Here is a 13344-nt window from a genome sequence, read left to right on the forward strand (position 1 = left end):
TAATAATAATATCGTTGTCAAAGGATGCACATGAAATGTGAATAACACTTTATAAATTGCGAGTAGAAAAGAACAATATTTTAAAGTTTATGTATTTGTATATGACTTTTTAAATGAGTAGGTGTCACGTAAATATTAAATACACACTGTACTGCTTCTGTATCCTTAAAGGTTCACACATTCAGTTATGCTGCAATGTGTTTTTCATTGGGAAGATGGCAAATTACCTCAACTGTTGTGGAGGTTAACATACAGTTTCTTCCTATGCTGCTGTTGTGTATTAATTTTAACAAAATTTAATGAATAATTGGTGTTTTAAGCATATGATTAGTACCAATTATATAATTGGTCTTCGCTTGTTTGAACATATTTCAATATATATGTAATATTTGAGTTTTTATACAGTGTCATTTTCTTTAGTTTTTTTTGGGGGGGGGGGTCTCTTGGTAAGTTGGTTGGAGAAACCTGTGTTTCTATTTTTAATTTAAGTGTAATGATGGACTTAATTGGAAAGAACTGCTCAAAATTAAGAGTGCTCACAAGCTATTATATGCCCTGGAAATTATTGAAGCACTGGGAAAACCTAACAGAAGAATAAGAAGAGAGTCAACGGTAATTGCTTTTCCATTATTATCATTAAACATTTGTTTTCTCTTTGGAGCAAAATTCCAGAGTACGTTATCTTTTAATTCTCCTGCCACCCTTCCTTATTTATTTATTTATTTTTGCCATTCCCACAGGGAAGTTATAGTGATCTTTATCCAGATTCAGATGATTCAAGTGAGGATCAAGTGGAAAATAGTAAAAATTCCTGGAGTTGCAAGGTTTGATCATATATGTTTTGCAGTGTATTGGTAAAAATAATTCATCTCTAATTTTCCAGAAGAAGTTACCATAATTATTGTTTTAAACTAACTTACCATTTAAATAAAGCATAGTTTAAAAATTATGTATTACTCTAATCACAGTAATAAATAAACTGAGATTATTTAATGCTTTGGTGCTCCTATTTTTAGCACTTATTATTTTTTCTCCTTCATTGGAATACTGTGTTAGGACATCCCAGTGCCTGGGATTAAATGGTTAATGGAATACAAAGATATGTATATAGATTTTTATAAGAATCTTTAAAAAAAAATCTTGAAAATTAGTTGTTTGCTGTTACTTTATTGTATAGACGTTATATTGGTTATTTAATCAAAGAATAATTTCTTATATGAAAGATATATAATATTTTACTTACACAGACATACACAGACACCCACTTACTGAATCAAAAAGCAGATCTTTACTACATTATGTAGCTCTTTCCTCTTACCATTACTCTCACAATTGCTTACAGTTTGTTGCTGCTGGAGGGCTTCAACAGTTATTAGAAATTTTTAATTCTGGAATTCTAGAGCCAAAAGAGCAGGAATCCTGGACTGTGGTAAGTGAAAATTCACATTTTCAACAAGTTACAGTAGTTGCCCCAGTGAGTCACTTCCATGAACCATTGGCAAGTGTAACGTTTGCTGCAAACTTTATTGTAGTAAAGGAAAGTGTGGAGTACAGTAGAAATAAATTTAAGAAAAAAATAAGGAATCTGATAAACTAATTATGCAATAAGAGTTCTCCATGTCAACTCAGTTAAAAAAATTTAAGTGATAATATTAATGACTCTGAACTATAGGTAATTCATGAACATTTTTCCATTAGTTTGGTAAACTATATATTAATATTTATATAGTCTTAAAATTTGGATGCTTTATAAGAAAAACTTGGTTTTATGTCTTCATTTTTTTGAAAACATCCTTCTTCTTTGTTTCATTTTGTTTTGACCATTTCTTCCTTTAAGCAACACTACTGAAAAATGTATTTCCAGACCATTTGTGACTAGTCGGCAATGAAAAAGGTACAGGACTTGACAGTAAATAAGCCTTTAGAAATTTTTATAGCAAGTGGACATTGCCGCAGTGTTTTTTTTAATAGTATTTTACAAAAGTTTTGATCCTTAACAAAATGGAAGTTTTAGAAAATGGTACTTTATCACTGTTAACTTGACAAAGCACTGTCCTATAATGTTAGGAAAATAAAATTATGGAATATTTAAAAATTCATAATGCTGGACCAAACTGTGTAATCCAGTTTTGTATTAAATGGAAAGGATGCTCATTTCCTGACTTCCAGCAAAGCAGAATAGCATTATCAAACATTGCATTTAAATTTTAATTTCTTAGTACTTTTTAGAATTATTTTAGAACCTAGGAGTCAGATATTCTTGATTTACTGTCAAATGCTGGTACATCCAAGATATTAATGAAAGAAAATACATTTAAGCATATTACTATCTACCAAGATTTTGTTAATCTTATCATTGCTTTCAATACTTTTTGCCATTTTTATTTTATATATTTTGCTACAGATATTTTCCTTTTTAGAATAGATACCTCTACTACAGTAATTGTTTTCTGTCTCTTAGAACTGAAATGTCTGTTGTGTTTTATTGTTGTGTCTTTGTTGTCTCAGTGATCTCAGAATTATAAGGTGCCTTTTAGTTCTTTGGCAAAGTGGGAGAATTTAAAATCTTTAATGAGTAGTTAGTTGTGTGTCGTTTATAGGACTTTTGTTTATAAACTGCTCTAAGTTTAGCTTTGAATAAAGTTTACAGGTAATCATATGCTAAAGATTTTTTCTCTTTGTTTCCTTTAAAATTGTGGACACTTTTATGAAGTATTAAGAAAAATTGACTGCTACATGGGACACATTGTAGCCTGGCAACACAGATAGCTTTCAAGTCAACTGAGATCCCATATTTATAATGTATCTCTCAATATATTATAGGGTACTGTGGATACTCTTACATGATGAACAAAATTTCAAGATTTTCATGAAGTCCAATTTGTCCATTTTTTCTTTTGTTACCTAAGTCTTTGGTGTACTATCCAAGAAATCATTGCCAAATACAGTGTCATGGCACTTTTGTTCTGTGTTTTCTTCCAAGAGACTTATTGTTTTAGGTCTTATATTTAGATCCTTGATTCATTTTGAGTTAATTGTTGTATATGGTGTTAGGTAAGGGTTCAACTTCATTCTTTTGCATGTGGAGATCCAGGTTTCCCAGCATATTTTCTTGAAAAGACTCCTTTTCCCCACAGTGAATGGTCTTGGTACTCTTTTCAAAAATCGTTTGAACATTTTTGTGAGGGTTTATTTTCAGGCTCTCTATTCCATTCCTTTTATTTTTTTGTCTATCTTTATGCCAGTACTACACTGTATTGATTACTGTAGCTTTGTAGTAAGTTTTGAAATCAGAAAATGTGAGTCTTCCAGTTTTGTTCTTTTCTTGTAAGATTGTTTGTCTATTTGGAGCCCCTTGAGATTCCTTGTGAATTTTAGAATGGATTTTTCTGTTTCTGCAAAAAACATCATTAGGATTTTGTTAGGGATTGCATTGAATCTGTAGGTCACTTTGGGTAGTATTGATATTTTAATAAGTCTTCCAGTCCGTGAACACGGGATGTGTTTCCATTTATTTGTCTTTAATTTCTTGGAGCAGTTTTTTGTAGCTTTCATTGTAGAAGTCTTTAAGCTCCTTGGTTAAGTTCATTCCTAAGTATTTTATTCTTTTTGATGCTATTGTAAATGGAATTGTTTTTTTAATTTCCCTTTCATATTGTTCATTGTTCACGTATAGGAATGCAACTGAATTCTGTATGTTGACTTTGTATCCTTCTACTTTGCTGAAATTATTTACTAGTTTTAAGAGCCTTTATATGGAGTCTTTACGGTTTTCTACATCAAAAACAGATAAATTTACTTCTTTCTTTCCAATTTTGATGCCTTTTATTTTTCTGGTGTATTGCTCAGGCCAAAGCCTCCATTACTTTGTTGAATAGAAGTGGTGAAAGCAGGTGTCCTTGCCTTGTTCCTGATCTTAGAGGAAAAGCTTTCAGTCTTTCACCATTGAGTATGATTTTCACTATGGATTTTTCATATATGGCTTTTATTCTGCTGTGGTAGTTTCCTTCTGTTCCTATTTTGTTGAGTATTTTTATCATGAAAGTGTGTTGAATTTTGTCAGATGCTTTTTCTGCATTAATTGAGATGATGTAGTCTTTTCCTTCATTTTGTTAATCTGGAGTATTTACATTGATCATTGCTATGTGGAACCATCCTTGCATTCTAACAATAAATCCCACTTGGTCATGGTGTATAATCCTTTTAATATGTTGCTGAATTCTGTTTGCTAATATTTTGATGAGGACAGTGTCTTTTGTCTGGCTTTGGTATCAGGGTTAATGCTCACTTCATCGAATGAGTTGGGAAGTTCCCTCTTCAGGGTTTTGGAAGAGTTTGAGGATCGTTGGTGTTACTTCTTCTTTAAACGTTTGTTAGAATTTACTAGTGAAGCTGTCAGGTCCAGAACTTTTCTTTTATGGGAGATTTTTGATAACTGATTCAATCTCCTCACTAATTATAAGTCTGTTCAGATTTTCTATTTCTTTGTGATTGAGTCCTGGTAAGTTTTGTGTTTCTAGGAATTTGTTCATTTCATGTAAGATATCCAGTTTTGGGGCATACAACAGTTGTTCATAGTACTCTCTTACAATCCTTTTTATCTCTAGAATTAGTTGAAATGTTCCTACTTTGATTTTAGTAATTTGACTTTTATTTTTTGTTAGTCCTTCTAGCTAAAAGTTTGTCAATTTCGTTCTTTTTGAATAACCAACTTTGATTTTCACTGATTTTTCTCTAGGTTTTTCTATTCCCTGTTTTGTTTACCTCTGCTCTGATGTTTACCCTTATTTCCTTCTTTCTACTAATAGCTTCAGGTTTAGTTTGTCTTCTTTTTCTAGTTCATTAAGCTGTAAAGTTAGATTGTTGATAAGAATTTTTCTTTTTTTTTAATGTAAACATTTACATTTATAAATTTCCCCATTAGCATTGCTTTCATTATATTCCATAAGTTTCATATTGACCATGTTTTTTATCTTCTTTTGTGAAGTGTCTTTATATCCTGGGGGTTTTTGTTTTGATTTGTTTGCTTTCGTTTCTTTGCATTTTTTTCTTTTCATTTATTTTATTTTTGGCTGTGTTGGGTCTTCGTTGCTGTGTGTGGGCTTTCTCTAGTTGCGGCAAGCAGGGTCTACTGTTCGCACGGGCTTCTCATTGTGGTGGCTTCTCTTGTTGCGGAGCCCAGGCTCTAGGCGCGTGGGCTTCAGTAGTTGTGCACACAGGCTCAGTAGTTGTGGCACACGGGCTTAGTTGCTCTGTGGCATGTGGGATCTTCCCGGACCAGGGATGGAACCCGTGTCCCCTGCATTGGCAGGTGGATTCTTAACCACTCTGCCACCAGGGAAGCCCCCTGTTTTTTTTTTTTCTTTGTAAAGAACTATAAGACTTTTTTCCTTAATCAATTGGACAAGTTTTTTGGTCAGGTATATGTATTAGGAATATTTGCATTCAATGTGTAGCTTGCTTTTTCTTTATATTTACAGTATCTTTTAAGCAGAGAAGTTTTAAATTTTAACAAAATTTATATCCTAGCTAAGAAATCATTTTTCCAAGGTCACAGAGATTTTCTCCTGTGTGTTCTTCTGTAAGTTTTATAGTTATCTTTTACATTTAGGTCTGTGTTATATTTTGAGTTAACTTTTGTATATGTAGAGTGAGGTTGAGGTTTTATTTTATTTTTTCCATATGGCTCTCCAATTTTTCTAGCACTGTTTGTTGAAAAGACTTTTTTTCTCACTGAAATTTCCTGGTACTTTTCTTGAAAATCAATTATATAGTATTGCTATGTTTCTTGGCATATTGGTATAGTTATAACACTTAGTAGTGGTATTAGGAAAAGAGGAGAACAAGGACCATTGAAGGGAAAGCTCTGAAGCTCTCATACATAGGTGATATTCTTATTAATTTATTTGAAGGAATTGCTTTATTTAAAAAATTTTAAAGTAGAGCTTTAAATCAGAAATTTTACTTTTCATACTAAACAGTATTTTACTGATGAAATGCTTGTTTTATTTTAAATATACATATATACAGTGCAGATTTTTCAGTTGAATAATTTTCTAGAATTATTGAGAATTGCTTTCACTCCCAAATAGCAGAGTATATGCCACTTAGGTGGAGAGACAGCTTCCAGTATTTTTGCTCTCAATGCTGATTTTGTAGGTAAATATCTTTATTATTATTTTAATAATTTTTAAAATTGTACATTGCAAGCAATATTTTTTAAATCCTGTATATCTCTATTACATATATTTGTATGATTCTTTCATGATAGAAATGCAAAAATGATATTTTCTTCTTATTCACAGTGGCAGCTAGACTGTCTTGCTTGCTTGCTGAAGTTAATATGCCAGTTTGCAGTAGATCCATCCGATTTGGATTTAGCTTATCATGATGTCTTTGCCTGGGCTGGTATAGCAGAAAGCCATAGGAAAAGAACATGGCCTGGGAAATCGAGAAAGGCTGCTGGTGATCATGCCAAGGGTCTTCATATACCAAGATTAACAGAGGTAAAGTACAAAAGTCACCATGTAGTAATAAATTTTATTTGTCTTCTAAGAGAGCTTGTATATTTTTGTTTTTACAAAATGAATAATGTCTATGAGATGCTATCCTAGATTACCACAGTATGACCTAACAGCAGAAGCAATGCCTTCATTTTAAAGCAGTAGAAATTACGAAGCAGTAATACTTTTCAGTTCATCATCCAAAATGCAGGAGTGCATTAATTTTGTGCCATTTTAATGTTATCTAACTGTAGGATTGAATTCATTAGTTGGTCTCAGTAATTTTTATACTGAGTGTATCAGGGTCCATTCAGGAAAACAAACCACACTAGGTATTTCAACAGAGTAAATTTAAAATTGAGAACTGGTTTTACACATCTGTGTTGGAGGGCTAAAAATGAAAAATGGAATGTTGAGGTAATGTGGGCAAGTAGCCATTCACCACCCCTAGGGTTTGAGGAATATATGTAAAAGGTTGTGGTTATGTAAAAGGTTGTGGTTATCAGGAATGAGAAGCTTATAGGAGGGATCCTGTTGAACTGGAGTTTAGGCCTCCGAGGAAGTGGTTCTGTTACTGCTTCTGAAATCATTTGCCTCTTCTGGTTAAAATACTTATGGAACAATGTTAACAGAAAAAGCAGGGGAAATTCCCTGGCTGTCAAGTGGTTAGGGCTCCACGCTTTCACTGCCAAGGGCCTGGGTTCAATCCCTGGTCAGGGACTAAGATCCCACGAGCCGCATGGTGCGGCCAAAACAAACAAACAAAAAAAAGAAAGAAAATGCAAGGAAGTAATCTCTCTAGTATCCCACGTTGACAAACCCAATAGAAAGCCAGCTGGCAGAGGAGAAATTTAGTTTATAATGTACCAGCCCTAGTGTCACAGAGCAAGTATCAATACATAGTATGGTAGGTTTAGAGCCAAACGAAAATGGCACAATAACCAATGCATCCAGCAATAAAATTAAAATTCTTTTTGGCTGTGGATTCTGTTATTCATGTGATCATATATTTGCCCTTCCAGTGTCTCTGTTAGTGAACTGGGAACTGGGGAGAGATGAAGATGAGTTTTTACTTAATCGCTTCTTCATTTTGTAACCATTTGAGGACAGCAGCTTACCTCATACCTGCTCCAGAAACACCACAGTAATGAGTTGTTACTGATAGAGAAATAAAATACACATACTCATATATGGCATTTTAAAATAATTGGCTAGTTTTTTTTTTAACAAATTTATGCAAGTACATAATTACTGAAAACAATTTAGAATGTACAAGTGAGGGAATTCTTTGGCAGTCCAGTGGTCAGGACTCTGCGCTTTCATTGCCGAGGGCCCAGGTTCGATCCCTGGTCAGGGAGCTAAGGTCCCGCAAGCTGTGGCGTGGCCAAAAAAAAAAAAAAAAGAATATACAAGTGAACCTTTCCCAAAGTCATATAGGTCACTGCCATTAATAGCTCTATGTGTTAATCTTTTTATGTGCATATTTTTTCTTATGCGTATGCCAATGTTACATTTTTATAGTTTAGAAAAAGAGCATACAGTATATATATTTTTCCTTTGTTTATCATAATATTTAATTAGAGCTTAGAAGGTATATCTAAGCTATTTGGGGGGAAATTTTTGTTACCCTAATTCTGGAGACAAAGTCATGCACTAGTAAGGAAGAACACTAATTCTTTTAATAATTTACTATCATTCATTATTTCGTTTGTTCTCCTTTAATAGCCTTTTAGAAGGTTCAGGATCCAAATTGAACTTCCAATTCCAGCCTAAATATAGCTTTTCTTAAAACTCTTCTTATTTTGCCAGGCACAGGTTTAGTTGCTGCTTCCTTCTGTTGCTCATTTGGCACATTGCATATAATTGTGTTACAGTGCTTTTGATGTTTTCTGCTGCACTGGGCTAACTTCCCCAGGATGGGAACAGTGCTTTTATAAAATTAGTGCCCAGAATGGGTTCTGACCTGCAGAAGGGATTCAGTAGTTCTTTATTAAGTTAGCAAATATTTTTATCCACTAGAACCTAGAAATTCAGTATTTATTAGAGTCATACAGCTTGAAAGTTAGCAAACTAAATGTTGAACCTCAGGGTTTTTAATCTGGAATCCATGTTTGGTATCTATGGTATATTATATTGCTTTTCTATGTTTATTTCAGAGTGGTTGAGGAATCTGCCACTGCTTGGCATTTTTTTTCTTATTTCAAAACTGAAAAAGGTTACTTCACCTACCACCCAAAAAAACCACTGACTTGTGTAATACATAATATTTTTACTCTATTGGGTGACATGCAGATAATCTGTGGATCAAATAGAAAGGATTTGCCTGTGTATTTCTAAATTTTTAATATTTTCTTTTTAAAGTTGCTATTCTGAGGTTTCTGTATAAAAATCTGGTTTTCTAATATTTAATATTTTTACAATATTTTCCAATAACCATTTTTAGAATATTCCTATCCTTTTATAAATAAAATCAAAGTAATTTGGAGTCTGGTTTAAAACGCAGTTCTGTGTTATAGTGTATTTATAGATTTTTTTTTAATGTTTTTATTTTAAAGGTATTTCTTGTTCTTGTCCAAGGAACCAGTTTGATTCAGCGACTTATGTCTGTTGCTTATACGTATGATAATCTGGCTCCTAGGTATGAAGTTTTTACATAATTTATGATTGTATGTATTTAGAGTAAGAATACAGTGTTTTAAATTTTTAATTTGAAAAAAATTTGAAACCTAACAGAAAAATTGTTAGGGTGTTTTAGTGAACTCTCATATCATTCATGTGGATTTGCATATTGTTATCAACATTTTGCCAGTTTTTATCGAATGATCATGAGCACGCATTTTCTGTGGGTGTCCCCAAGCACACGTTTATTTACATATCCTGAATCTTGTAAGAGTTCAGACATTATGATCACTTACTGATAAATAGTTTGATGTGTATCTCCTAAGTCCAAGGACAACTTCCTAACAACTATAGTAAGATACTCAAATTTAGAAAACTTAACATTGATATAATATTATCTAACATATAGTCCATACTCAAATTGTCCCATTAATATTTTTATAGCAATTTTTTTCCTCGTCTAGGATCACGTACTGCATTTGGTAGTCATATTTCTTCCATTTCCTTTAATTGGGGATACTTTCTTAGCCTTTCTTTCATGATACAGACATTTCTGAGTATCACAAGCCAATTCTTCTATAAAGCCTTTTATTTTAGGTTTTCCTGATTGTTCCTCACAATCAGATTCAGACTATACATTTTAGCAGGAATACTCCATTAGTAACGTATCTTTCCCAGTACATCCCAGTGATATCAGTTTGTCCTATTATTAGCGATATTAATTTTGATCAGTTAATCTGGTTTCCTCCAGGTTTCTCTACAATGAAGTTTCTGATTTTTCTAATTAAAAGTAACCTATGGGAAGATAATTTGCAACTGTTTAAATTTCCTGCTTCTCATAAAACTTATTCATTTACTTTTAGCATTCAGTGATGATTCTTGCCTGAATTAAATATTAGTATAATGTTTGGAAACTAGTGATTTTCTAACTCTTACCATTCATTTTATGTTTATTAGTTGACATTCTGTCGTGACGAAGAGCTTTCTCTTCATTTTATTTAGTTAGTATCAATTTAGATGTTTTTCATTCAATGTAATTCATTACTGTTACTATTCACTTTGCTCAAATTATACCTTAGTTGACATCTTCAAGTTTGTTCATGTGTCCTTTGGCTATGTCCCCATTATTTGGGTGGAGGGGAAGAGTACTCCCCCACTTCCAGTTTCCCCTGCCTTAGTTGTTGAATCAGCATTTCTTTAAGAAACCCTAGTTCCTTTTGGTGGGGAACCTGCAAAATATAGTATCATTGCTCCTAGAGTTTCCTTGCTTCTAGGCCCTCAATAGATAAAGCTGGAAATATGTGTATAAGAATATAGTTTAAACGTGTAATATGATTTCATTTATTTGGGCTACATTGGAGACTTTTTTTTTAAATGGTCAAAATTTTAATAATGTATAAATGATAGTTGCTCATACATGAGGACCTGACTGTGTATGCCTCAAATAATCACATAAATTATGTTAAAGTGTGTAGAATTAATTTCCAAGTCCTGTATTCTGTAGGTGTTTATTTTGGGCTGAAGTTTGCCATTGTTAACTGATTTACAAAGCTAATATAAACACATTTCAAAGTGCTTAACGTTATTTATGGCTAATAGTTATCTGTTTTTAGATGCTTTTAAAAGTCACCTTCATAAGCAATGGTTGCATATAAGTAGCATGATTATTTTAAGATTATTTCTTGTTTAATGTATCTTTCTTTAGTGTCTTTCTCAGTTGAATTCACATTCATAACTCGATCAACATGTGCTCTACCCCACTGGACGTATAGTTCTATACGAACTATATCTGATTTTGCTCACCATTATATTATCAGTGCCAGGCACCTTACCTCATTATTTATAAAACTTATGAATGGATAATGTGGGGAAACAAAGAAAGTGCTATAACATGACCTTGGTTTGTATGATAAAATACATTTTATACGCCAAGTAACAGTGACTCTCCAGTTAAATAATTCTTAACTCTTCCTCCTTGTCCTCTAACACAGCAGTCCCCAACCTTTTTGGCACCAGGGACCGTTTTCATGGAAGACAATTTTTCTACAGACCGGTGTGTGGGGGGTGGTGGTTCAGGCGGTAATGTGAGCAGTGGGGAGCCCCACATGAAGCTTTGTTCGCTCTCTGTTCACCTCCTGCTGTGCGGCCCAGTTCCTAACAGGATGTGGACTGGTATGGGTCCGTGGACCGGGGGTTGGGACCCCCGTTCTAACACACATTCTATATACCTCACTATCCCACACGCCACAATATATTGATTAACAAGGCAGTTCAGTGACTGCTCTGGTCTGCTTTTATTTCTTTAGAATTAAGAAATGTTCACTTGACTCTTAACCTCACACAATGAAAAATATGCGAGTTTGATACCAGCTGCTGCTGTTCAAGCTGGTTCACTGCGACAGTTCTTATTTCTATTCTACCAGTTCCATTCTTAAAGATCTCATTACAGTCTTTGTAATGTGAGGGCCCCCTACCCCCCACCTCCAATCTTTGTGTTTTTTTGACTCCTGTTCCTGCACCATTGTCTTTTCATAAGCCTCCACCTTCAGTTTATATGGTCCTGGGAGGTTTGTATCAATTAAGATAGCTAAAATGAACTTTTTGCCTGTTATCAAAATCTTCTAATGCTACATATTTAAAAGGTAGATTGGGAAGTTGCTCTTGGTAAAGTTAAATATATGAAACCAATATGATAAAAGTTAAACATGAAATATGGCCAAATAGTAGATTTATAAGTGTTAACTTTTTAGTACCTTTTACTTTAAATCAATAATACGGATGAGTCTTGCTCTTTCAGATTTTCATAGGTGTTTTGTTAATTATAACAAAGTAGGTATCTAGAGATCAGTGCTTTTTTTTTAAAAACAGTTTATTTGTAAGGTGAATACTAAATCCCTATATGCTGGTTTTATTAAAATGAAAGTTTTTAATGTTTAGTTTTCTTTAAATTGAGGTAATACATTTTCCATTGAAATTACTACAAGTATCAAGGGGAAAAAATAGAGGTGAAGTAATATATAATTAAATTAGTTATTTTTCTCTACTTTTCAATAATTTGCTTTTAACCATTCCTGATGAAAATTGACATTAACAATACAAAAGGAAGGGCATTTTATGTCATTGTATGTTTTTTTTTTCTTTTTGTGAGTCGTATCTTTCTATTAGAGTAGAATATAATGTCGTTTCAGACGCTGTAACATTTAGAGCCAGAAAGAATATTTCATATGCCACAGATTAAGATTAAACTCACATTTCTAATAGTACGTACTGACTGTTTTACTCAGCTAGCTCCTAGAATATATTTATGTCCTAACTTTTTTGTTTTATATTCATCTTATCTCCCCTGATAGGCTGTAAACTCCAGGAGGCCAAGGACTACTGCATAAGGGTGTTTTTTTTTTTAGGAGTCTGAAGTTTAGACTCTAAACCATTATAACCTTTCTCTTTGTAAGCCATGTCACTTTAGAAACCAAATCTTTAAGCACTTTTTGAGAGTTCACTTAAGTCAATATGGGATTCACTCACATTTTGTTTATTAAATTGAAACACTCATTTAATGTTTGCTATAATAAGATTTTGCCAGTGATTCTTTAAATTAAAAATGAAGACCATAGGAAAATAAATTAGCAGCTTTCATAAAATCTAATCTTTTGGGGGGCAGGGAAAGTTAAAGGATATGTAGTAAGAAATTGAGTTATTTTTAGTTCGTTGCTGAATTTAATTACTGCTGGTGGTGTGTTTTTACTTTGCAGAGTTTTGAAAGCTCAGTCTGATCACAGGTCTAGACATGAAGGTAAGGGTTCCACAAAGTTAACTTTTAATAAAGATTTGGATGACTGGTTATATCTATATATAATATCTTTAATAATGAACATTTTGTTTTCATCATGCACAAGCCTTTATAGTAATTTTTTTTTCCAATTTTTCTGTAGTTTCACATTATTCAATGTGGCTCTTGGTGAGCTGGGCTCATTGCTGTTCTTTAGTGAAATCTAGCCTTGCTGACAGTGATCATTTACAAGACTGGCTAAAAAAATTGACTCTCCTTATTCCTGAGGTAAGCTAAAGGTTGAAGATTAGTACTACTCTTCATATTTTTTCTTATTAGCGTCGATGATAAAAAGAGCTAATGGAAACAAATGAACATGATTCCATAAATATATCCTGTTGCCTGGAAGGTACTTAATAATCCTTTAAGATCTAGAGTGTTTTGAGCTATGTA

General features: G+C 33.0%; 1 protein-coding gene across 4 annotated transcripts in view; it reads left to right on the top strand.

The window, feature by feature from the left end:
• The window catches only part of USP34 (ubiquitin specific peptidase 34), a 232622-nt gene that overhangs the window by 148597 nt on the left and 70681 nt on the right, over positions 1–13344 (top strand). For all 4 annotated transcript variants that reach the window (XM_024753009.1, XM_024753012.1, XM_024753013.1 and 1 more), the window contains 7 exons: positions 490–612; positions 741–824; positions 1343–1429; positions 6306–6506; positions 9059–9141; positions 12875–12915; positions 13055–13179. In XM_024753009.1, the coding sequence (XP_024608777.1) occupies positions 490–612; positions 741–824; positions 1343–1429; positions 6306–6506; positions 9059–9141; positions 12875–12915; positions 13055–13179 (744 nt within the window). The remainder of the gene's footprint in view (positions 1–489; positions 613–740; positions 825–1342; positions 1430–6305; positions 6507–9058; positions 9142–12874; positions 12916–13054; positions 13180–13344) is intronic.

This window comes from Neophocaena asiaeorientalis, unplaced genomic scaffold (assembly GCF_003031525.2).
Source record: "Neophocaena asiaeorientalis asiaeorientalis breed wild unplaced genomic scaffold, Neophocaena_asiaeorientalis_V1.1 scaffold100, whole genome shotgun sequence".
Classification (NCBI taxonomy): domain Eukaryota; kingdom Metazoa; phylum Chordata; class Mammalia; order Artiodactyla; family Phocoenidae; genus Neophocaena; species Neophocaena asiaeorientalis.